The sequence below is a fragment of the Carassius auratus genome, chromosome 35 (assembly GCF_003368295.1).
Source record: "Carassius auratus strain Wakin chromosome 35, ASM336829v1, whole genome shotgun sequence".
NCBI lineage: Eukaryota > Metazoa > Chordata > Actinopteri > Cypriniformes > Cyprinidae > Carassius > Carassius auratus.
In genome coordinates, this window is record NC_039277.1 from 6,413,395 (window position 1) to 6,436,817 (window position 23,423).

Below are 23,423 nucleotides of genomic sequence, written 5' to 3' on the forward strand. Positions count from 1 at the left end.
TCTTACTTTTGTATAGAAAACACACTACATTAGCTGATTTTTAATTGACGTTTTATTTACATTGACATACAGTTAAAATGATGATTAAGGGCTTTAAAAATGACATTTTAAAACAACAAGCTTAAAGGTAAAGAGCAGAAGGTGTTCCATTCATAGATGCAGAAGAGATGGGAGTTCATTGTCACAGGTTTTTCAGCTCTCTGGACTGGTGTACGGACACACCACACACACCTGCGCGATGTCATCGTATTCATACGTCCTCTTCAGGAAGGTGTCTGTGAGCCTCAGTCCAGATATGCTCTTAAAAAAACAAAATATATACTAATATATATCAACATACAACATATATACAACATACAACATATATCATGTTAGCTTTTAAAGAGGTCAAATGCCACATGTAGAGAAAAGTGTTGATTCATTTGAATAAATAGAAAGGACGTAGCGATAATGTAAATGTAACAAAAATTTAATTTAAAAACTAGTCCCAATTCAAATAAATAACAAAAATAAATATCTCCATATAAACAAAATAAGGCTTGGTCTGTGCGCTTTCCATTTAAAATGAGAGGCAACAACTGCGTTTTAATCATGATCCAGACTAAGATGCTGCATACATGCAACATGAGCAGTAAAAAAATAAATAAAACTAAATTTCATTGTTTCATTTTGAAATTTGAAGCAAAAACAGAATGATTTAACTTCAATTTTGTGAAACTATCCATGAAACAATATCTGCATGAAACTGAAACAGCGGAGGCTTAGGGCGTTTCCTTGGTTTCTGCTGTAAACAAAGCAGCGCTGCACTTATGAACTTTAATATGCATTACACAGAGGCAAGATTAAAAGAAAAAAATACCATCTACACTTTTCTAAAGTTCCCCTCAGACATACATTCATATACACTCACTGGCCACTTTATCAGGTTCACCTTTCTAGTACGGGGTTGGACCCCCTTTTGTCTTCAGAACTGCTTTAATTATTTGTGGCAAAGATTCAACAAGGTGTTGGAAACATTCCTCAGATATTTCAGTCTATATTCACATGATAGCATCACGCAGTTGATGCAGATTCTTCAGCTGCACATTCATGTTGTGAATCTCCTGTTCCAGCACATCCCAGAGCTGCTCTATTAGATTGAGATCTGGTGACTGTGGAGGACATTTGAGTAAAGTGAACTCATCGTCATGTTCAAGAAACCAGTCTGAGATGATTCGAGCTTTGTGACATGGTGCATTATCCTGCTGGAAGTAGCCATCATGTAGTCATAAAGTGATGGACATGGTCAGAAACAACACTCAGGTAGGCCGTGGTGTTTAAATGATGCTCAGTTGGTACTAAAGTGTGCCAAGAAACTATCCACCACACCATTACACCACCAGCAGCCTGAACCCTTGAGACAAGGCAGGATCCATGATTTCGTGTTCTTTACACCAAATTCTGACTCTACCATCTGAATATTGCAAAAGAAATCGAGTGTCATCAGATCAGGTGACGTTTTTACAATCTTTGTCCAATTCTGGTGATCCTGTGTGAACTGTATCCTCTGTTTCCTGTTCTTATCTGACAGGAGCAGCACCCGGTGTGGTCTTCTGCTGCTGTAGCTCATCTGATTCAGGGTTAGACGTGTTGTGTGTTCAGAGATGTTATTCTGTATACCTTGGTTGTATCAAGTGGTTATTTTAGTTATTGTTTTCTTTCTATCATCTCTAACCAGTCTGCCCATTCTCCTCTGACATCAATAAGGTATTTTCGTCCACACAACTGACGCTCACTGGATCATTTCTCTTTTACTGACCAATCTCTGTAAACCCTAGAGATAGTTGTGTGTGAAAATCCCAGTAGATCAGCAGTTTCTGAAATACTCAGACCAGCCCGTCTGCCAACATCAACCATTCCACCGTCAAAGTCACTTAAATCCCCTTCTTCCTCATTCTGATGCTCGGTTTGAACTTCAGCAAGTCATCTTCACCACATCTAGATGCCTAAATGCATTGAGTTGCTGCCATGTGATTGGCTGATTAGAAATTTGTGTTACCAAGCAGTTGAACAGGTGTCCCTAATAAAGTGGCCATTGAGTGTAAACCACTAACCCTAACTGAATCGTGATTTGTTTAGCATCTAAACCGGTTTGAATCAATTTTCGTCCGGCTCACGGTTAATCGATACATCCCTGATAAACAGGCATAAATAGTTACAAATTATACTTAATATTGTAATGTAGGTAGTTATTACATAACGTTACTTTTGTCTCATAACGTGTTGGACTAATGAAATGGCACTGTTGTGTGACTGTATTCAGTAAAATCTTATTGTCATTCCAATTCAGATTTCATATCAACATCCTGTGGACTGAAAATGATTTCTTAACTTTTAGTTTTTGACTCAGCTTTATCTCCATGAAAAAGTCCATTAATCAGGTCTAAGTTTCCCTTACCTGTAAACCCTGGACGGAGGACAGTAGTTTGAGAGGAATGGAGAGGGAAGCGTTGGGGCTGAGTTTCCCCAGCTGTCTGCCGGACACCCCACACCAGTGAACGGAGCGAGTGTTACACATCTCCAGCTCCAGATCCATGGTCCTCTCACTGACAGGGAGCGAACCAGCCGTTAACACCGACAGCTTACACGTCGAACACACAGACAGACGCACAGCTCACCTGCAGTTTGTGATTTTACAGGTGATGTCGAAGGGCTCCTCCAGACTGACCGTGTCTGGGATCAACTCCAGAGAAAGCCTGACGTCACCGTAACCAGGAGCCTAGAAGAGAAGACCTAATTCAATCAGTGTCGGGGGAGACACAATCAGATGACTTTTTCAGGACTGATGAAGTAATTCATTTGATTAAGTGTGGTGAAAGCGTGCAGCAAGTCTTTTCTTTCTTTTAAATTGACGCTAAAGCAAGCGTACCATTCTCTGGAGCTGGCTGGTCTGTAGACGTCCTCGCTCCCCAAGGTTGGTTTTCCACACAATGTCTAGTTTGCCAATCACGGTCACCCCCTTGATGACCCCGGCCTTCTCCGCAAACTCTGGCTTGGGCTTCAGACAGTACAAATACTGCCTCGTGTCCAGCGGCTGCAGATACGACATCTTCCCGAACGTTGACTCGCTAGAAATTAAAGAAAACGTAGTGCATTACGCCAACAAGTGTGTTGCCGAATGAAGCCAGTGGTACACATGTAAACGTTACCTCTCATCGTCCGAGGACACACTGTTGAGCTCCGTGACGTTGTACATCATAGAAGGCTCCAGAGAGACTTTCTCCATGAACATTGGGGATGTAGTGATGTTCTGGATCTGTGCCTCTAGAAACACCTCATCCGTCTGGAGGGTCAAAGGTCAAGAGCATCCAATCAGACCAGCTGCTGACATTCAGTTATTTACTCAGCCCTGCTAAGATCTGTACTGCTTTGTTCGTTTCTATTTTATACACAATATCCTGGAGAGATACTTTACTTGAAGGGCTCCACATTAAGGACTTAATGCATTTGAATTATATTTACCATTTAAGTGTGTGTTCATAATATCACAATCAATACCACAATATTTGAATCACTGTCGTGTAAAGGTCTTTGAATGTGGCCCGTCAAATCAAGCTCTTCAGACAAGCACAAGTGAAGAGAGCCAAATAAAGCAGCTGTTTGTACAGTTGATCTCTGGAAAAAAAAAAGGTTTAGTAATATTTGGTGTTGGTATTACAGGTGGAGGTTAGTTCATGCCTGTGGATCGATCAACAGCATCTTTCGGCAGAAGTATTGTTATTGCTACAGCTTGAAGCAAAGATCCCACGCCAAGCCTGGTTAATTAAATACCACCAACAAAAAACTCTTAACACCATTACAATTGATACTACATTTTTCTGGCATTGATTTAAATGTGTACAAAAAAAATACTTCTCCCAGTCAAAAAAATTATTAAAAAAAGGAGAGTGAGTATGTGACACAATGTCTAATTGATTGAGTTGAGCACTGGTCAGATGAGTGAGCGGCGAAGCAAAAGCACTGAGAGGAAACAAGACAAGGAAAACAGAAAAAAAAGTATTTCCCATTTCACTTTCAATTTAATTTCTTTTTCGAGATTGTCAGCATTATTTGTCCAATTAAAAAATGCTAACTTTTTACCAGTAAATCTACATTTTTTCAATTGAATTCATACAAGGAGATTTTTTTTCTTGGGTATATATCTTCCTGGCTATTGGTTAATATTAATAAAACATCAATAGCAAAATAACTATTTAGGATTTTTAACTGTTGATGGTAATGCAATAATAATAATGATAGGTAAAAATGTATAGCCTGAATGCACTGTAAGTCGCTTTGGATAAAAGCATCTGCTAAATACATAAATTTAATTTAATTTTTTTATATAATGCAACCTTTCTAAAATCTTGCCAAAAGATATCACAGTAACTCACAGTAGTTGTAACTGTAAATGGTGATGGCGATAATGTAAAAAAAAATTATGAGTTTTACAAATGATCTGGATTTCTGAACATAAGCTCATATTTTCCATCTCAGGACTATTCTATTCATTAGTGAGAGTCTATTGAATATTGAAATACTTTTCTCATGTTTTCCCCATGCTTTTTACTCAGAAGAAGGAAACAAGCAGGTTATGCTGAAAAAAGAAAATAAAAAAAGTTTGGAATGAGAAAGAAAAACAATTACCACTGAACTGAGGTCACTCTAATGGAGGAATAAAACACAGAAATAAACATTAGAGAAGTGAAGGTTACATGCACCAGAAAATGACAATGTCAGTTTTCTTGATGTAAATGTGAACAAAACAACAAATTATGAATGAAACAAACACACACTACTTATAAAAGAGATGAAAATGTATAAAACGGGTTCTTAAAAAGCATAGCCTCACTATAAATTATTTCATAAGCAGCGAGGCAATGCAGAAACGAAGTATGACCATGAAAAAAAAAAACTTCAGAAAGTGTAATTTGCTTTTGCGTAATTCTCTAAATGTTACAAAAACACATACAACGACTCAAAATGGTAAAAGTAAACTCACCTCAGCATTGTAGAATTTGGTTTTTACATCTAGAGGCTTGAGAACCTGGTTCAAAATAGAGTTGAAACTGAAGTTTGATTGTACCTCAACAGAATCCATGTCAAATTCTATTTATCACACAACTCGAGACTGTTTTGAATGACGCAGCTTCACTTCTTCAGTACAACACTCTACTGAGAATCTCCTGGAGCACCGAGCAGCATCACATCTCATGCTTGAGTTCAAATGTCAAGCTTTAGTGTAAATTAAAGTCTCAGCTCTGTGTGAAATGGTTTGCCGCTGGCGTCCAATCACAGCGCAGACTGACTCGACGGAGGAGGAGATGAGCTCACCTGAAACTTGAAGAACTTTCTGAAGTACAGCTTCTCTCCAGTCTGAGTGGTGTAGCTGACGGCACAGACCAAGCTGGAATCAGAGGACAAACAAATATGGTGAGCTTTTAAAATGTTTTTTGTTGCTACATAATTATCACAGCGTGTGACGGCATTTGCAATGCATTTCATTTCAGTAAAGTCACATATCTCTGAGCTTAAAGTAGTTAATAAACCAAAAACAACAACAACAAAAAAAACCATGTGGCATTGGTTGGATTGTGAAAAGTGGGTGTGGCTAGATCTGACTGTGAATTTGTTTTATTATTATTAATAAATTAAGTATTAACTACATTTTTTAAGCATTTTATATTTTAAGTTTGCAATTTAATTTGACTTGAAATCATTTTAAGCCAGGTTTCCATCCAAAGTTGCGAATTAACTTTTGCGCTAAATTTGAATATATTTGCGAACAAGCACAGAGTCAAAGGGAACAAAATCGTCACTTCCTGATACACCGGCACTATACATAACTAAGAAAATTAAGAGAAGCAGCTGAATATAATAATTTTCCTATATAATAAATGACGTGCACCTCAGAAAAAGCAGACAAAACACAATTAATGCGGTTATTACTTTCGGAGGTGAATGCTGCTGTTTGGGATCGCAGTCGTTTAACAGTTCTGGGAGGCAATTATACAGAAATACTTCAATGACAGACTCTGCTTAGACATTTCCAAATGACCATATAACAACATTCAGTCGTTGTAGGACAAGATCGGTCGGCTGGTTAGTCACATGACTTTTTTGATGCGCTTCAATTATTCGCACTAACCCTTTTTTGCACAAGTCAAAAACCACCTCTAGCGTTAAACTAAACTAAATGCAAAGTAAGGCATTTTTATTTGAAATTCAGCGTTTCCATCTCTCAATTCTGATGCAATACTTTAAAATGTGCATAAAGCCAGGGTGATGGAAGCCCAGCTTTTCTTATGTGCTTTTGTCATTTGTATTAGTTTTTTATGCTTCTATTTAGCTTTAATTAGAGCTGGGTAGATTACTTACAAATTACATGATGAAAACTAGTTAGTAACAATCTAGGTTACACATTTTAGGTAATGACACTACTTTAAAATTACTTTTAAATTAAACTTTTAAACACCATATTGATATAAAAAACTAAAGAAAGAAAATATATTTAAACATTTTATATCAACAGCACAAAATGCATTAAACATTACATTATTCAGTTGATATTGTGTGAATTGTGAGTTGATAAAAAAACTAATTAAGTCACAAATGTAAAATAAAGATCATTCAAACACTAAAAATATAAATATTTCATTTTTGTTTACCTGCATGTCAATGTAACCATTAACCGACATCAAAGCACTGTAAACTCGCAAATGTGTCGATAAATTATTTGAAATGATAACTTCCTAAGTAAATATTTAATGTTAAAAGGGGTTTGGCTGACAAAAATGTTTGAGAATCCCTGCATTATATGAACCAACATCAATAAATATGAAAACAACAATGACATTAATCGCAAGGTTTAAATATTTTTGTCCAGACTCCCAGAATCAACACTTACTGAAGGTCACAGGATATGATGACGACAGTGTTTCACAGCTATCACCAGTGTTTAATAACTTGCAGAGTTATGTGTTTCATATATAGTCTAACTGCTGGAGAGGTGACATTTTTCATCAAATTCAGACGCACGACTTATACATCTATTTACACACCATTTATGAATATAGTCAAAGCTAAATTGCTGGACACACAGTAAGAGTTTTAGAAAGGAGAATTAAGATTAGAAGATCTAGGGAGAATCCATTAATCGTGAACAATATACTGCCCTTGTGTGAATAATACGTAATCATGTAATCCATAAAAATCTTACTGGAATCTGATTTTAACATTGTGTATACTCTAATTACAAGTACTTAATTATAATCTGATTAATTAATCCAGATAACATGTAAACAGTTTCTACCCAGCACTGGCTTCACCTGTACTTTTATCTCAGTTTTAGTAATATTAGGACCTAAAACCTAAACTTATTTTCTTCAGTTTTCCATTTAAGATTTTAAAATTGTTCAAAGCCTTTCATTTTCTTGTATTTTATTTCATCTATTTGAAGCACTGAAAAAAGATTTTTGCTAGTTTTAGTTCAATAACAATATTGGACAGTGGAAGACTACTTCACCAGATCATTATTTGCTACTGTTATCATAGCCTTTATTATATTAAAGGTGTAGTATGTAATATTGACAGATAGCAGAATAAATGGCTACTGCAGTCAAAATACTAAATATCAGAGAGAGCCGTTTTTTTTCACTCCTCCTCATGTGGGTTGCATGATTGTGGTCATATAAAAGCAATGAGCCCAGCTGACAATGGAAGGCTCGGAGCTGATTCATCTGTGTTTTAATATGCCTCTGGTCATACAGTTTTTTAGACGAATAAAATCTATTATCTCTGATTCAGTTTGTTTGCTGGCTTCCTTGACTGCATTAAGCTGTGTCCACCAACTGGCAACCCATGCGGTCACAGTATTATTGGGTAAACTGTAAGTGGGCGGAGTCACACTGACACATTCCGACTCGGAACGCACATTTCAAAATGGAATAACTGACTGAAGCACTGTTTTTTGGAGAAACAAGTTATGGGAACTTTGCTAATGCATTATGGTATTTTTATGCTGTACAGTCAAAAAATTACACACAGCACCTTTAATGTGAACCTGCATTACATTCCTACAGGCTTAGAAAGTTTAGACCGTCAGAAGTTACGTACATGTGTGTCCCGATCTCCTTGACCTCGTGGTGGATGACATCATCAATGCAGCACTCGGGCTTGAGCTCTGAAACAGCAGAGTTGGAGGCAGATAAGTTTAACCTCTGGGAGCTCGTCTGCAGGTCCGCCTGAGAGAGGAGAGGATCATGGGATAGCAGTGAGACACAAGAGCTACCACAGCTGCATGAGATCCTCTACTACTTCACACGAGCCGTTACCTTCACAAGAATATCTTTGACCACTTGACTGCTGTCGTTGTGCACGCTGATGTAACTGGAGAAGGTCTCGCCAAGGAAAATATTTCTGTACAGGAAACAGTGAGAATGCATATCTGGAATCGCTGGAGCACGGAGAGATTCTGGCACTTTCCACGAATAGGGCCTGAGGTGCATAACCTTAACATAACGTTACTCATTAACCCCAGGAGGTCAGGTGAAATACTATACGAGCTGATTTAGTTTCTATTCTGTCATGTAATGGCTGTGATTGTTGTAAACTGTTGTCTATATACTTGATGTGTGGCATTTTGCCATTTTTGGTGACAACTTAATGTGAATTTCAATATTAGCGAAGATATTAAAATAAAAAATTGTTATTTCATGGTCTTAAAATAAAAAAAATGAACTCATTTTGTATTTTAATTAAGTAATTTAAACAAATACTATAACAAATGCATTGCTCGTTTTTAGTTAGTGCATTATCTAATATTAACTAATGTAATTCATGTTAACCATTCTAAAGTGTTACCCAAAGATCTAGCATTATTCATTTATTTTGCTAGAAAATTAAAAAAAAAGTTCTGATTTGGGGTTTGGAGCTCATTTTTAAAGCTCATTTTGTAAAAGTGTATTTAATCAAACATATCTAATAGTTCTAACTACAAATATTGGGGGTTAATAAGTCATGTGATACCAAAGTGTACCATATTTGTAGAAAGTGCCATGAATGAACTCATTAACAAATCCAAAAATAAATCTCAAACTTTTCGGTTATCATCATGCATGTATAACTATCATAAGCTGATTTTATTAAACAATCATTACCCAAAGTTCTGTGGCAGCGTGAGCATTTCCCCGAGGATCAGTGTCTCTGCCCCCTTCACGGTCGATGGGTCGTCTTTCATGAGTCGTACAAACAAATCACCTGCAGACATGTGATATGCTGAGCTGTAAAACCTCCAGAGTGACAGACGCTCTGAGATTTAGACATCTAAATCAATAAATCCTTTCATTTGTGCATTTTTGAAGCATAGGCAGCTATTTCCGACGTGTATGTCACAGGCCATGGTTTGCAAACATGCATAAAGCTTCCAGATGTATAACATCTCCTGTATAATACGACAAATATAACATCAACATGTACAAATCATCAAATTATGAGTAATAGCCGAAGTACCTGCTTCCATGCCATGTTTCTGCTGACTATTTGTACATATTAAAAGCATAACACGATGTACTCCATTTACGTCTCATTTCCAGCATTAAAATCTCATTCATGCTGATTTATAGAGGAACATACTTCAGCCCTTTTATATATAGAAGTGCTCCCCAGAACTGTCATAGTGACATGTGTTTCTGGAGCGAGGCTGAGAGAGATCTTCTTTCAGAGCCGAAGATGAACATCACACGCTGCTGATCTATCACAGGCTTCACTGGGACGAGAAGCTCAAAACTGGACTCAGCTGATGTGTTGCATTACAAAACAAGCAGCACAATGTAATACTGCAGACCAGAGATGCACAAAACAGGGCTGTAGGCAAAAAAACAGCCAGTGATGACCTGAGATTTCATGCCACATCACATGAAAAGAAAAGAAACATTCCACGCATGGTTTTATTTTCGTTTCGAAATGTTGACAATAAGTGAATTTTATTTTTAAAATGCATTTTTTTTTGTTTATGTTTTTTTATGCATTTTTCATTTTAGCCCTTCATAGCGAACCGCTTAATTAATGACTTCTGAAATTAATTTCTTTACCAATGCATCAGTATCCAGTTTCAAACAATGTGTTTTTTGTTCAAGTGAGTGATGAAATCCTGGTTAATGTGGTGAGATTGGGAGGTACCTGGAAGGTCTCGGTCCTCACACGTCACCGGCATGTTTGTAAAGAGCGTAGGTTTGGTCAGCCGCATCACTGCACGGAGAAAGATAAGACCGTTAATATCAAATCATTATAATACACAGATTTATTTAAGGTTAATAAGAGTAACATTAACAACTTACATAGACACAAATATGTCATATAGTTAGCTTCTTGTGTCATTTTAAAAGCTTGGTTGAGTGATATCTTCAGTATAATGTTAATATAAAGATAATTGTGTTCCTGAACCTATATCTCTGTGAGTCCTCAGCTATAAAGCACCAAATAATATTTCACTGTGGCCTTAGGATTGTCTGCAGCATTTAATTCATTTAATGACAACTAAGTATATTTAATCAGTATGTATCTAAATGTAACACAGTAATAAATCATCATCTTTTCAAGACTTAATACTTTATTATTATTTTAATTAAAATTAGCATAAAATTGTATTGAGTACTACAATACTACCCTGATGCTACTATTGCAGTAAAGTTGCCTTCAGTCATTTAGTTCAAAAAGGTTTATGTTCTGAGTTTATTTACTGGAATGAAACCTTGACTGGTGTAGCACTTGCTGTATGAACACAAACAGGGATAAAACTGTGGATGCAGACATGATTAGAAAAGACTAAATGTCTCTAACATACCAAGAGTACAAACATGAAAAAAAAAAAAACTAATATTGGTCTTCATTCATTTTATTCACATGACATTAAGAGAAAATAAATGATGCACAAGTTCAGCCTAGAAGAGATGAAGATGAATCTTAAACTCTCCAGAACACAGTGCTTGTCACACACTCATGCACTATTCTAGGACATGTTTTAGTGTAATATAATAGTGCAAGTAGTGCATTCACACTCAATATTTCTCAAATAAAAAATGCACTTGTTCTTTGGCTTTAATGGCGGTTGGTAAAACAGTTTTGGTGCATTTCTGCCATCTACTGGAGTGGAGTGTGAAGCGTTGATGTAAAAGACAGGGAAAGAAAGGGTAAAAAAATATTAGAATTCTTCTTATAAAACTAGATTTCTTTTAAATATTCTAATAATGCTTTAGTCACTGTTAAATGACCATTCAGCAAGCTCTTCAATGTTAACTTAACTTCCTCTATGAGCGGAGATCTTTCTTCAATATAATCAGCACATGTTCATCTGTTTATTTGTGGACTGTGGGTTTGCTGCCAGATCCTGTATTATGTTTACCAGTTTTAAAAAGTGATTCAGTCCAGTGTGCCCAATACAGAGTCGTGATATTAATGAATATCATCCCTTCTGTAGCCACAAACCTGTCTCACACTTCCTACCTCTTTATTTATTTCATACGAGTCCATAATTCTTGCTTCAGACTTATGTGCCTCTAGAAGCTTGCGTTCTGCAAGTGAACGTCGCTTGATTGTGCCATCCCAAAGAAGCACAAAGTCACCTTTACAGACTTTTAAATTAAATGTTCCCTTCTGGTGGAATTACCTCCCCAACTCAATCCGAACAGCTAAGTCCTTAGCCATCTTCAAGAATCGGCTTAAAACACGTCTCTTCCATCTTTATTTGACCCTCGAACTTTAACACCAACTATTCTAATTGTATTCTTAAAAAAAAAAATCTAACTACATTTCTAATATTTGTGTGTTTGTGTGTGTGACCTCTAAGACTAGCTTGCTCTATTCTTTTTCTATTCTATCGGTTTTCTTTTTGTTCTATTATTTAAAAGCCCTTGCTACGTATCCTGTGTTTAAGCTAACTGAGACTTGTTATAGCACTTATATATCATCATATTGTTTTTGATTGCTTCCATTGTCCTCATTTGTAAGTTGCTTTTGATAAATGCATCTGCTAAATGACTAAATGTAACTCTTGCCATTTTTTCTTAATTACCTTTTTAACTAACCACTTCGTTTTAGGCTATCCCAGAAGTACAATCATTATTGAATACCTTTTTTTTTTTTTACTTTTGGATAAAAAGTTAGATGTTCTTGACTTATCTTTGAAGTCCAGCTCTGTACAGTAATGATATTCTTGGTTATTAATTGTTTCCAGTAATTGCAGATCAACTAATGACTCCTCCAGAGAGATGAGGTGACGTGGCGAAGGGGGGAGGGGCTATCAGACTCCGATTATGAACTACAAAATAACCTGATATAACCTTATATAATATATAAACTACACGGTTTAGTACATCGTACATCAGCACATCGTGTAGAGTGCGTCATTTCGGGCGGATCTCTTAAAATACTGTTTGCCTGATGATCCAGATAGGCACCTGTCATTTGTTTACAACAGGACAACGATCAAAAGACTACTAGACACACATACGTGATAACAGTAAACATGTACTGTGCCTCAGACCTAATGATTCGCAGCAGGTTTGAGACACAGTCCATTCTGTTCTCTGATTAGCATTAGCAGCTAGCAGGGATGAGCACCGATACAGCGGCACTGCAGCGATGTTTATGACTGAATGTACACTCGCGACATCAATCAGACATTCAGCTGCTCTTTCAGTTCTCTAGCAAGACATGTAAACACTCGCAGTACCTTTCAGTGCGAGCAGATGCTCTTGTTTTGCCTGGTTCACCTCCATCCTGTCTGCTGCACTGGACTGACCTTTGACCTGCATATCAGCTGTTCACGGCGAGTACAGAGGGACAAACCGCGTTCCAGTCAGTGAACAGCACGTGCTCTTTTACTGTCTATGGTGCAGACAGACAGACTCCGGTAATCCACTGCAGCTGGACTCCACAAAAAAAAATCTTCTTTTAACATTTTATGGTGATTATTTGTATAGCATTAATTTGACCTCTATCCAACATGACTTCATTCAGTGGAGGAAAATACAAAAAAAGCTCATATGAAGAAAAGCTAAAATCAGTTTCTTTAAAAATGATTTGATATTGAAGGGTTTATTTATTGGAAGCATACTCTTGATAAACCCGTTCATTATCTTGATCTTGGAAGAACCCTGTGACATTACAACAGTAATGTATTTGTCTTTATTTTTATGTTTTAACATATGTATTATTTTATGTTTACTTGCTTGTCATGTGACCATTAAACAACATGACAGTACCATGAACGTGTGAATTAGTTAAATTATTGAAATTATTACATTTATTTAACCTCCGAGGGATTTGGATGACAAAAAAACATTTTTTATTTTTTTTTAACAGGAGATGTACTCCCGTTAGAGACTTTAAAGCTTGAATTATCTAAATAAGGTAAGAATTCTGGACTGCATGACTATTGGAGACTCATCTGGAGGAGAGAGTGTCTTCACACACTTAGGACCAAGGCATTAGATGGTTTTATGATTTAACAAATGCATGTATGTACAAAACTCATTTTGATTCTTTTAACACACATGCATAATATACAGAGGTGGGTAGTAACGAGTTACATTTACTTCGTTACATTTACTTGAGTAATTTTTCGGGGGTAACGAATACTTTTCGGAGTATATTTAAAGATGGGTACTTTATACTCTTACTTGAGTACATTTTTTGGGAAAAATCTGTACTTTTACTTCGTTACTGTGGGCGACGCCCCTCTCGTTACTTTATCTTAATGCAATAAATGCTTCAGTTTATTCCAAACGCGCCGTCTACTTTTCTCTGGACAATGAGCGATGCCCATTCGCGAATGATTCATTCTTTTGAGTCAACTCTGTTCAAAGGCTTGATCAAACCAATTGGCAAACGAGTGAATTGGTTCATGAATCAGTTTGATTGAGTCGTTCAGTTCCATGCTGCACGCGCTGAGCTCTGAAGCGGTTCACTCAGAGTTGTAACGTTTAAGAATATTAGCAGCGTTGAAAACGGGGCTATGGAACTGCACTGAATTGAAAGCTAATCTGCAAAGGCTATTCTTTGCTTGCGATGGAGATCCTTATTAGATGAACGCGTGTGCTGTCTACTGTTTAACAGGTAATAACTTGGGCTACATTCGATTACAGTACACGATACCACTGTGACATTAGTTTGTTGTACGTGTGTGGCTTATAACAGGTTGAATGCAGCTTCCAAAAGACAAAGAATAGCCGATTAAGATTTTATTAATTTTAATACAATCACACCAGTGCGAGTACGTTCAGCAAGTCATATCATCAGCTGCTAAATTCAGATCTGTGATCGCTTGCTGGCGCTGAGCCGGAGACAGACGCGTTCTTACAGCGCTGCGCATTATAACCAATCACACAAGATTCTGTTGAGCTTTTGAATTCAATGGCCAATCAGAGGTGTTCCGATGAGTCATCGCTGAAATGCCGGTGCTTCCTTCACTCGCTCACTTACTGAATACCTCTTTCTGCCGAATTCTCTCGTCAGAAACAACAAAGTGCAGATGTGTGTACGAATCTATAATTAAGATATTGATTTCACAGTGTTAACAGTTTCAGTGATTTTAATGGTAGTTTCTGAGAGTGAATGAAATCTAGACTGTCAGTGAAAATTATGTTTAAAAATGTAAATGTTATTTGCTCTCTTTCTGAACAATGAAAGATTAGTAGCAATATTTATATCACATTAACTTTCAATGTTAAATTCACATTTAAAATAAAGTCAGTCGTATTAAAAATATGTTATGGCATGACACCTATATTTGTTACTTAAATAAACAGACAGGGTTTTATAGTAAATTACATAAATTGGATTAAAGGCTGATGAAATATATACATTTATACACACACACATACATTACATACATTTTTTGTCTATATATCTATATATAAAAAGGCTCCGTATATATGACCCAAAGTAACTAGTAACTAACTACTTGAGTAGATTTTTTATCCGATACTCTTTTACTCTTACTCAAGTAACTATTCAAGACTAGTACTTTTACTTTTACTTGAGTAAATATTTCTAGAATTACTTTTACTTTTACTTGAGTAAAGTTTTTGGGTACTCTACCCACCTCTGATAATATATTGCATGTGTTGTGTGTGCAGTTTTTGGCATGTTTTTTGACATTTTGTTCTAAATTCATGTATTTTCTACATTCTTAAAGAAACATAAGTATAACAAGGACGAGGCTTGGACACGCAGGACTGAACGCATTAGTATTTATTACTGGACTACATGAGAATGGTTTCTGTTAGAAAAGAAAAAGAAAACAGTAAAGCAGGTAATATACGATTGTTAAAAATATGACGAAGAAAGAAATGAATTTATCAGAATCTTAAATAAAAAGGGAAAGGGATTTTGGAGTACTTGTTAGGATATGAGTTTAATAAAGATAAAATACATTTATAGTACAGGAAAAAGCTACGACAGACTGTCGCAAACGGTTTCTTCTCAGAGTTCCTTACGACAGCCGTGTGGACTTCAGATGCCGTAAAGTGTTTTGTCTCTACACACATGGGTAAGTGTGGAAACGTGTTTCATCGTTTTGTTGAACAACGAAATTTCCTCTTTTTTGGATAAGAAATGCTCCAATATTGTATATGTGTAACGTTTCTTAGACTACATGCCTGTCAGTAGTCTAAAGCTACTGAATAAGTCACTGTAGAAGCGTAAATCGCCGTAACTCCGTTCTTCGCGAGGAGTTTTTACGACACGAGATCTCGACACGGTTCTCTGATAAAAGCACACGTGTAACTTTTCAGCTTCTAGAGTTACAGTGTACACTTATTAAATCGATAATCTAACAAAGCTAATTAACCATTCGCAGTGCAGTATGGAGGCCAAACCGAAAAAGAAGTCGTTTACGCCTAGAGACGGGAAGAAACCATCATTCAGGCCGAAAGGTAACTTCTAGTCATGTTTTTTTTATATCATGCAGTAAATATCTATAAATTGACTTCATTTTCAGGTTTGTATTTGTGATTGTAAAGAATCCACAGTACAGCAGACTTGTATTGACTGAGATATGTCTATAATGTGTTAATATATGTTTGTGTTTATCAGGTAAACCAGGAGGAAAACCTCAGGGCAAACGACCATTCAAACCTCACAACACTGACAAAGCAAAGAGCTTTAAAAGATCAGCTGGAGATGGAGGACTGCGGAAATTCAACAGAAAACCAGCAGATGGAAAGTTCACAAAGAAGAGAAAACACCCTGGAAGCAAAGATGAAGAAGGTATAAACATCAGGATGTCTCCTGAAGCGCCCTGTTTGAGAGACATTATTAACAGTGTGGCGTGCGCTTCTTCATGTACTGATTCATCACAAACACTTTCTTTGACAGGCCCTGAAGGGAAGAAACCTAAATGGGGTGAATTCAAACAAAAGAAGAAAGAGTTGAAGCAGAATCGCCAGCAGAACGAGAAAAAAGAGAGTTACCAGATTGTCAGCAGAGCAAAGCAAGTGTGGGAGATTGTAAGACGGTAAGCATTTCGGTTTATTACAAGTGAGAATTTGGTATAAAGGTTTCTTCAGTTTGGGGCATTTTAGGCCCATTCGACCCTGTAGAAAATTAACTGAGAAAAAGCTGATAAAATACTACTGTTTTTAACCATCATAAACAAATGTCATTTCCATCTAGGGTTGCTAAGAGGTGGAACATTTCCAGAAACTTTCCAAAAATCCCTGGAGGATTCCAAAAATTTCCTAAGAGTTTAAAAAATTTCTGGAATGTTTCCAAAATTGTTGACTTTTTTTCCACCTTTTTTGCAACCCCATTTCCGTCGCCTTTCACGTTACAGTTCATTCTATGTTGGAAATGAATAATAAACACATTCACGTTCAATGAATAATAGTGAAGAATCGCAGATAGAAATATTCCTCATAAGTAATATTTGTATTGTTTGTTTCTTAACGCATCACGTCTCATTTCATCTCCAGCTTTTTCACTTTCCCTGTCTGTTAGTAAATATTGAAATGGTTTGTGTTTGGCACTTTCTATAAAATATTTTTCTTTTTTTATTTCATTATTAATAAACAAATGCATAAAACAGTTTCAAGACACTTTTAATGGCAAAAAGAAGTCATAATAATTTAGTTTAAATAAGCACGTAAGAGATGCCATCGCTTCTGACAAATAAACAAAAATAATTCTAAAACAAATATCATGGGACAAAAAAAAAACAAGGAGATAATTGCAAAGGTTGCACTCACGCAGTGTGTTTTTGTGAAATACAGGAAAGACTGTGACAAGCAGAAAAGGGTCAAACTGATGAAAGAACTACAGACTCTTGTGAAGGGCAAAATTAAAACAGTAAGTGAAGATTATTCACTGTTTGTAGTGATCTGGCAGTATTTTACTGTAAAACACTGCTGTGTTCATCTTTTCTGCACTAGATTGCCTTTGCTCATGATTCCACGCGAGTGCTTCAGTGTTTTATTCAGTTCGGCAGTGACCAGCAGAGACAGGAGGTCTTCGAGGAGCTCAAAGGTCAGTCTTCTCATCAGTTCAGTGAACATGAAGTTGTGTGACGTGATCGTCTCTCATCATACTCTCTACCCCGGATGTTTGTCTTTCCAGAGCACATCGTGGAGTTGAGTAAATCGAAATATGCTAGAAACATTGTGAAAAAGTTTCTAATGTATGGGTAAGTCACGTCCATATTTCAGTAGATTATAATGCAGTAATTCTGAAAACCACGGGTTGAATCACGTTCTTCTCTCAAAGTGTTTGACTCCGAATGCTGAATGTGTTTTTCTGATTGCTCCTGTAGGAGTAAACAGCAGGTGGGGGCAGTGATGTCGGCTTTTAAGGGGAACGTCAGACAGATGCTCAGACACTCCGAGGCGTCTTCAGTAGTCGAGTACGCTTACAACGACAAGGCCATCCTGTCCCAGAGACTCATGCTCACCGAGGAGCTCTACGGAAACACATTCCAAGTCTGCAAGGTACTCCAGCTGCTGGCTTCATGAAGAACATGACAAGATCAGTGTCTGGTGTCTCAGTGATGGTGAGAGCGTTTTCTGTTCTTCAGTCCTCAGTTTGTCCAACGCTAGAGAAGGTTTTGGAAGCAAATCCAGAGAAGTTAGACGGCATCATGGATGAAATGAAGCAGATCCTCACACCCATGGCTCAGAAGTGAGTAACTTTTAAAGACGGCGTAAAGGGGTGGGACTGAAATCTTATACCACAATATGAGGAGTTTTACTATTTCTTTGACTGTCTACAGTAACTAATTTTTCAGTTTCCTTTCATAAGTGTCCTCAGTTTACTGGAGACTTATTTTATCGAATAATTTCTGCGTGTATTAATGCGTTCCGCTCCCTCTGTAGGGAGGCCGTCATCAAACACTCGTTGGTCCACAAAGTTTTTCTGGACTTCTTTGAGCACGCTCCAGCCAAGCAGAGGACGGTGAGTGTTGTGACCAGCGGTGAGCCCTCGTCTGATTCCTGTTGTTTCTGTCTAACGTCTGTTTGTGTGTGTGTCCTTCAGGAGATGATCGAGTCCATCAGAGAGGCGGTCGTGTACATGGCACACACACATGATGGAGCCAGAGTCACCATGCACTGTTTATGGCACGGCACACCCAAGGCCAGCTCTCCTTTAGACACGCTGTTTTAGACAATTCAGGATCGCTAGTGTTTGCTGTTAGTGTGACATGTTTTATGTCTTTTTACAGGACCGAAAAGTTATAGTAAAAACCTTGAAATCATACATTGCGAAATTTGCAATGGTAAGCTGCCTTTTTTTTATCTGTACAGTCTATGAATGGGTGAATCTCACAGTAGTCTGGATTATAAATAAAAAATAAATATATATATTAATTTACTGCGCTGTTTATTCAGTGAAAATACATTAAGCTGATCAAAAATAACTGTAAAAACATTTAAGTTTTTAACAAAAATTTTTTTCTTTTTTTCTGCATTTTTACATTTTGGATTTTTTTTTTTATTGCAGAGATTGGGGGAATTTATGTGTGTGTGTGTATATATATATATATATATATATATATATATATATAAGATTTTAACATAAAGTGAAGTAGTCTTAATAGTACAAGTGGCTTTGTTTTCTTTAAGCAAGTTATCATTTCTGCTTTCATTTTCCCAGGGGGTAATATGACCCAGACATATAATTAACACATTTTGTGAGATTCACCTAAATAATGCATTGTGACGTTTCAGTCCATCAAATGTTTTAAGGCAGTACGAATAAGACGTTGATGTATTTTCAGGGTGAATATGCTCATCTTGTACTATTGGCTGCATTCGATTGCATTGATGACACCAAGTTGGTTAAACAAATCATCATCTCAGTAAGTGTGCTCTAGTTTTCTCTTTATTAGTTGGTGGTTTATATCTTATTTATTATTATTTCTAATATTTGGATGATTAAAGACATTTTTGTCTTTTTTTTTTGCTCTCAGGAAATGGTTAGTTCCTTATCTGAAGTAATTGGTAATAAATCTGGTAAAAAGGTGTTGCTTTACCTGCTGAGCCCCAGAGACCCTGCCCACTTCTTACCTGAGATCATTCAGGTGCTTGAGAAAGGTGACGGCAACGCACACAGGTATGAGAAGATGTCCTCTTTTCTATTGATGTGTACTGCATTTGTGTCATAAGAGCCAAACAAAGTGTCAGATGGAAAATAAAGGATGAAGTGCACTACTGAGTGTGTCCTCCTACAGTAAGAAGGATGTGGCGATCCGGAGGAAGGAGCTGCTGGAGGCCGTGTCTCCTCCTCTGCTGAAGCACCTGTGTGAGAACGCTCCGTCTATGGTCATGGATAAAGCCTGCAGCGTGGCTGTGAGGGACATCCTGGGCGCCGCCATCGGAGATCTCAGACCTGCCATGGAGGCCGTGGCGGCTCTGGCAGCCGGACCCCTCACACCGGGAGGAGAAGATGGCCAGGTAACTCTTCTACAGCTCTCAAACCTAATGCTGAGAGATCTGCACCACTGTCAGCAATACCAGCATTAATGTCTTACTTTATAACAACATCTTCATTTCAAAAAATGCTGGATACATTCATCACACGAAATGTTACAAACTAACAATGAAAAATACTTCTCAAGGATCTTTATCTCAGAATATATGGGCCAGATCTCACTATTAACTACTTGCTTATTAGCATGCATTATTATTACTTTTAAAGAACATATAAATGCATTATTCTGCATTCCCATATGTTTGATCACTTATTCACCCCATACTTAAACTCAACAACTACTTCACTAACTAATAATATGCAGCAGATCAGTCATAATTAATAATGAGAATTGCTCCCCTGTTCATATTATTTAATGGACCTGAACTAACATGAATTAAACAGTTGTATTTTTATTAAAGAGCCAGTAAGATGACAATTCTAAGCTTCCTATCACTGTTTATAAGTCCTGTACATTAGGTTTAAATCCATCCAAAGTTAAAAAACATTGTCATTTTGTCAAAATATCATTTTAAAATGACCTCAATTCTCAGAGATCCCCAAACGGTTCGCGCGAAGCCGTTCAGAAGATTCAGTTTCCTTGAACCCCACCTTTCGGTAGCATACTGTGTTCTGATTGGTCAACTGACATAGTTTTGATTGGTTGTTCCGCATGCACGGGGCCCACAACTACACGGTAAACAACGTGTAACCACAACATGCAAACGCAAAATACTGATAAGACATTAAAGTTTAACCATTACTAAAATTAACCATGGTTTTACTTCAGTTACAAACAAAACAAAAACAGGGTTACTGTAGTGAAATTATGGTAACCACAAAATAACCATGGTTTTGCTTATAGTAATCAATGCACCACAAAAACCATGGTTACTACACTTTACCACACTAAAACCATGGTTAATTTTCGTAAGGGAAAAACAACATATCTACACGTTTTTTAATCATTCATCTAAAGTAATAAAAACGATGCGACACACTAACTTTTTCATACTCATGTAAGCACGTACATAACCAAACTGAGCACACAACTTCACGCTAAACAGTGCGTTAGCATTAACATATAGTGCTAGCGCGACATACTGATAAGACGCTCGGGAGAAAACAAACACATAACTTCATAATCATACTTCGCATTGTGATTCGGAGATGCTCGTTGGTCTAAATAAAGTTGGTAATGAACCCTCTTTTATGGCCAAACGCTTTGAAAATCCCGCTGTACTCACCGAGATTAGAAAAGCAGTCATCAGTGAAATGTTGTGAACACAACAAAAGGGATTTGTTGTACTGCTCTGGTATTGTGGTAAAAATGAATTTTAGCCATTGGTTCTTCTGATCTTCATTCTTTGGCAGTGAAAATAAAATAAACTTGCCTTTACAATTAAAAACACACTGTCTCCTCGACATGATGGTATCACACCAACCAGAGCGTCTGTGTGGGGGGTGGGGCAGGTCAAGACGGTAGGCGGAGATTATTATGCAAAGTGCTCCTAGTGAAGTACATAGAGATGGGCAAAAGATTTGAAATCTATAACGACTCGTTTCAGCGATTCAGAGTCGACTCCTTACTTTAGAAGCCAATAACTTTATAAATCGTGTACTTTTTGGTTTAATTACTTTGCACATTGTTTACACTGATGTACAGCTACATCATACACTGTAATACAGGTAATTTTTGATTTCCCAGGTAATTTTTGATCTGTGTGGCTCTTTAACTAACATTAAAAAAGATGAATAAATACTCTAATAAATGAATTGCCCTGTGCTACTTAATGTTAGTTAATGCATTAACTAATGGGGCTTTTTTCACATAAATATTTGGAGCATTACCGTTTTTTTTTTTTTGTTTTTTTTCTTCCAAGCTAATGGATGAATAACTGTGTTTCCTGTAGCTTCATATGGCAGAGCACCCCGCTGGTCATCTGGTGTTGAAATGGTTGATCGAGCAGGATGCTAAGATGAAGGAGGCGGAGAGAGAAGGCAAGTACAGAAGGTCAAACCCTGACACACTCTCATCAGACTCACAGCTTTGGGCTAAAAAGCTTGATGGGAATTTTGAGGATACTCTTAATTTCCTTTTTAATTCTTTGAAGTCATTTTGTTTATGTACAGTACTAAGAACAAATTGAGCAGTGTCCCAATGCGAGCCGATGTTTTACATCATGTCTTGCCTTGTTTTATTCCCCAGAGCGTTTCTCCAGGATTCTTCTGCAGAAGGTCGGGCCGGAGAACCTCAAGACGTGGGCTTCAGTCAACCGTGGGGCCATGGTTCTTTGTTGGTAAGTTTATGACCTCCACAAATGAACGGATCTTAAAAATAACAAAATATACTCCCTTTTATGCTCTGTAGTACGATAGGAACTTGGTTTTTAATGGGTGGTTGTAAACATAGCACAGCAGCCATTGTTCTGTGAGCGCTGGTTAAATACACCGAGCACATACAGAAGATGTGCAGTCATTCATGTTTAAAGCCCCTACTTTAAAAAGCATCCAAAAACGCTTATCCTGTGACATCACAAACTCTCTATCGCAGTGAATTTGCTGCTTTTCCATCAAGCTGTCTTTTAACGCACGATTATTAGCTGGAGGAAATCCTTACAGTGAGCTTTAGGTTAATCTTTCACAGTCCTGCTTCATTATTCTGTGCTGTTGTCTGTATGCTAATAAAGGACTAAACTCTGGCTCCCAGCTGCCACTGAAGCAGACAAGCCCTTGAGTTACATGCTGCAAAGGATTATGGGTTCTTTCCACTCCCCGTCTCAGCCTCAGTCTTTGTGCATGACCTCTTATAATCTCCCTAAGACTTTAAGCAGTGAGAGATTTGTTTCTTTATATTTTTAGCCTGGACTGTTTGTTTATTCTGATGTCATTTTCCCACCAAATATATATAAAATGTAACCCCCTGCTGTATGAAGAGACACGTGTATCGCACGAGTGGATCTGTGCATTGGTTGATTGTATTTGATTGAAGTTTTGATTGTTTCCACAGCCTTCTCCAGAGTGCAGATGAAAGTGTTGCTGAAGAAGTGAAAGTCATGCTGAAATCCATCCTTCCTGAACTACAGAAGGTCCAGAACTCGAAAGGAGTTGAGGTTCTGCTGGAAAAACTGGTCTGATCTGCCAAATCAGTTTTGTTTTGTTTTGTTCGTTTATTCTTTCCTTTGGATTTTTAATTGAATTTATATACTGATGTATGTAAATACAGAACGCTCACAAACATACCTGAACTGGAGTTTTTATTTCTTTCTTGATTATTATGAAACCATTCAAGAACATGTCCAGGTTATATCTCACCTTAAAAGTCATTGAAGACATTTTCATGAAAATTAAGCAAATGTAGTAATGTGGATAGAAATGCTATTAATGCATATTTTTTGTTTTGTACAATTAATATATGCTGATTAAAAAAAAGACAAGGTGATTTA

General features: G+C 37.1%; 2 protein-coding genes across 3 annotated transcripts; one reads left to right on the forward strand and one right to left on the reverse strand.

The window, feature by feature from the left end:
• Positions 1 to 34: 34 nt before the first annotated feature.
• On the reverse strand, positions 35 to 12,885 carry LOC113054186 (trafficking protein particle complex subunit 13). 2 transcript variants are annotated; one of them, XM_026219542.1, is made up of 13 exons: positions 12,749 to 12,885; positions 10,198 to 10,266; positions 9,177 to 9,276; positions 8,352 to 8,436; positions 8,134 to 8,261; positions 5,353 to 5,425; positions 5,021 to 5,065; positions 4,666 to 4,683; positions 3,189 to 3,322; positions 2,909 to 3,107; positions 2,658 to 2,758; positions 2,438 to 2,585; positions 35 to 300 (listed from the first exon to the last, which is right to left on the reverse strand). In XM_026219542.1, exons 1-13 carry the CDS (start codon positions 12,828 to 12,830, stop codon positions 193 to 195), a joined length of 1,290 nt encoding a protein of 429 aa, XP_026075327.1. In that variant the 5' UTR covers positions 12,831 to 12,885; the 3' UTR covers positions 35 to 192. The 2 variants fall into 2 exon arrangements, with proteins under 2 accessions (XP_026075327.1, XP_026075328.1); XM_026219543.1 differs by lacking the exon at positions 4,666 to 4,683.
• A 2,603-nt stretch (positions 12,886 to 15,488) lies between these two features.
• Positions 15,489 to 23,400, forward strand: pum3 (pumilio RNA-binding family member 3). Its single transcript, XM_026219540.1, has 18 exons — positions 15,489 to 15,568; positions 15,878 to 15,953; positions 16,114 to 16,287; positions 16,396 to 16,534; positions 17,289 to 17,364; positions 17,448 to 17,541; positions 17,632 to 17,698; positions 17,825 to 17,999; positions 18,086 to 18,189; positions 18,384 to 18,462; positions 18,544 to 18,642; positions 18,731 to 18,784; positions 19,286 to 19,366; positions 19,478 to 19,620; positions 19,739 to 19,961; positions 21,891 to 21,978; positions 22,187 to 22,277; positions 22,988 to 23,400. Exons 2-18 carry the CDS (start codon positions 15,884 to 15,886, stop codon positions 23,112 to 23,114), a joined length of 1,884 nt encoding a protein of 627 aa, XP_026075325.1. The 5' UTR covers positions 15,489 to 15,568; positions 15,878 to 15,883; the 3' UTR covers positions 23,115 to 23,400.
• The last annotated feature ends 23 nt before the right edge of the window (positions 23,401 to 23,423 follow it).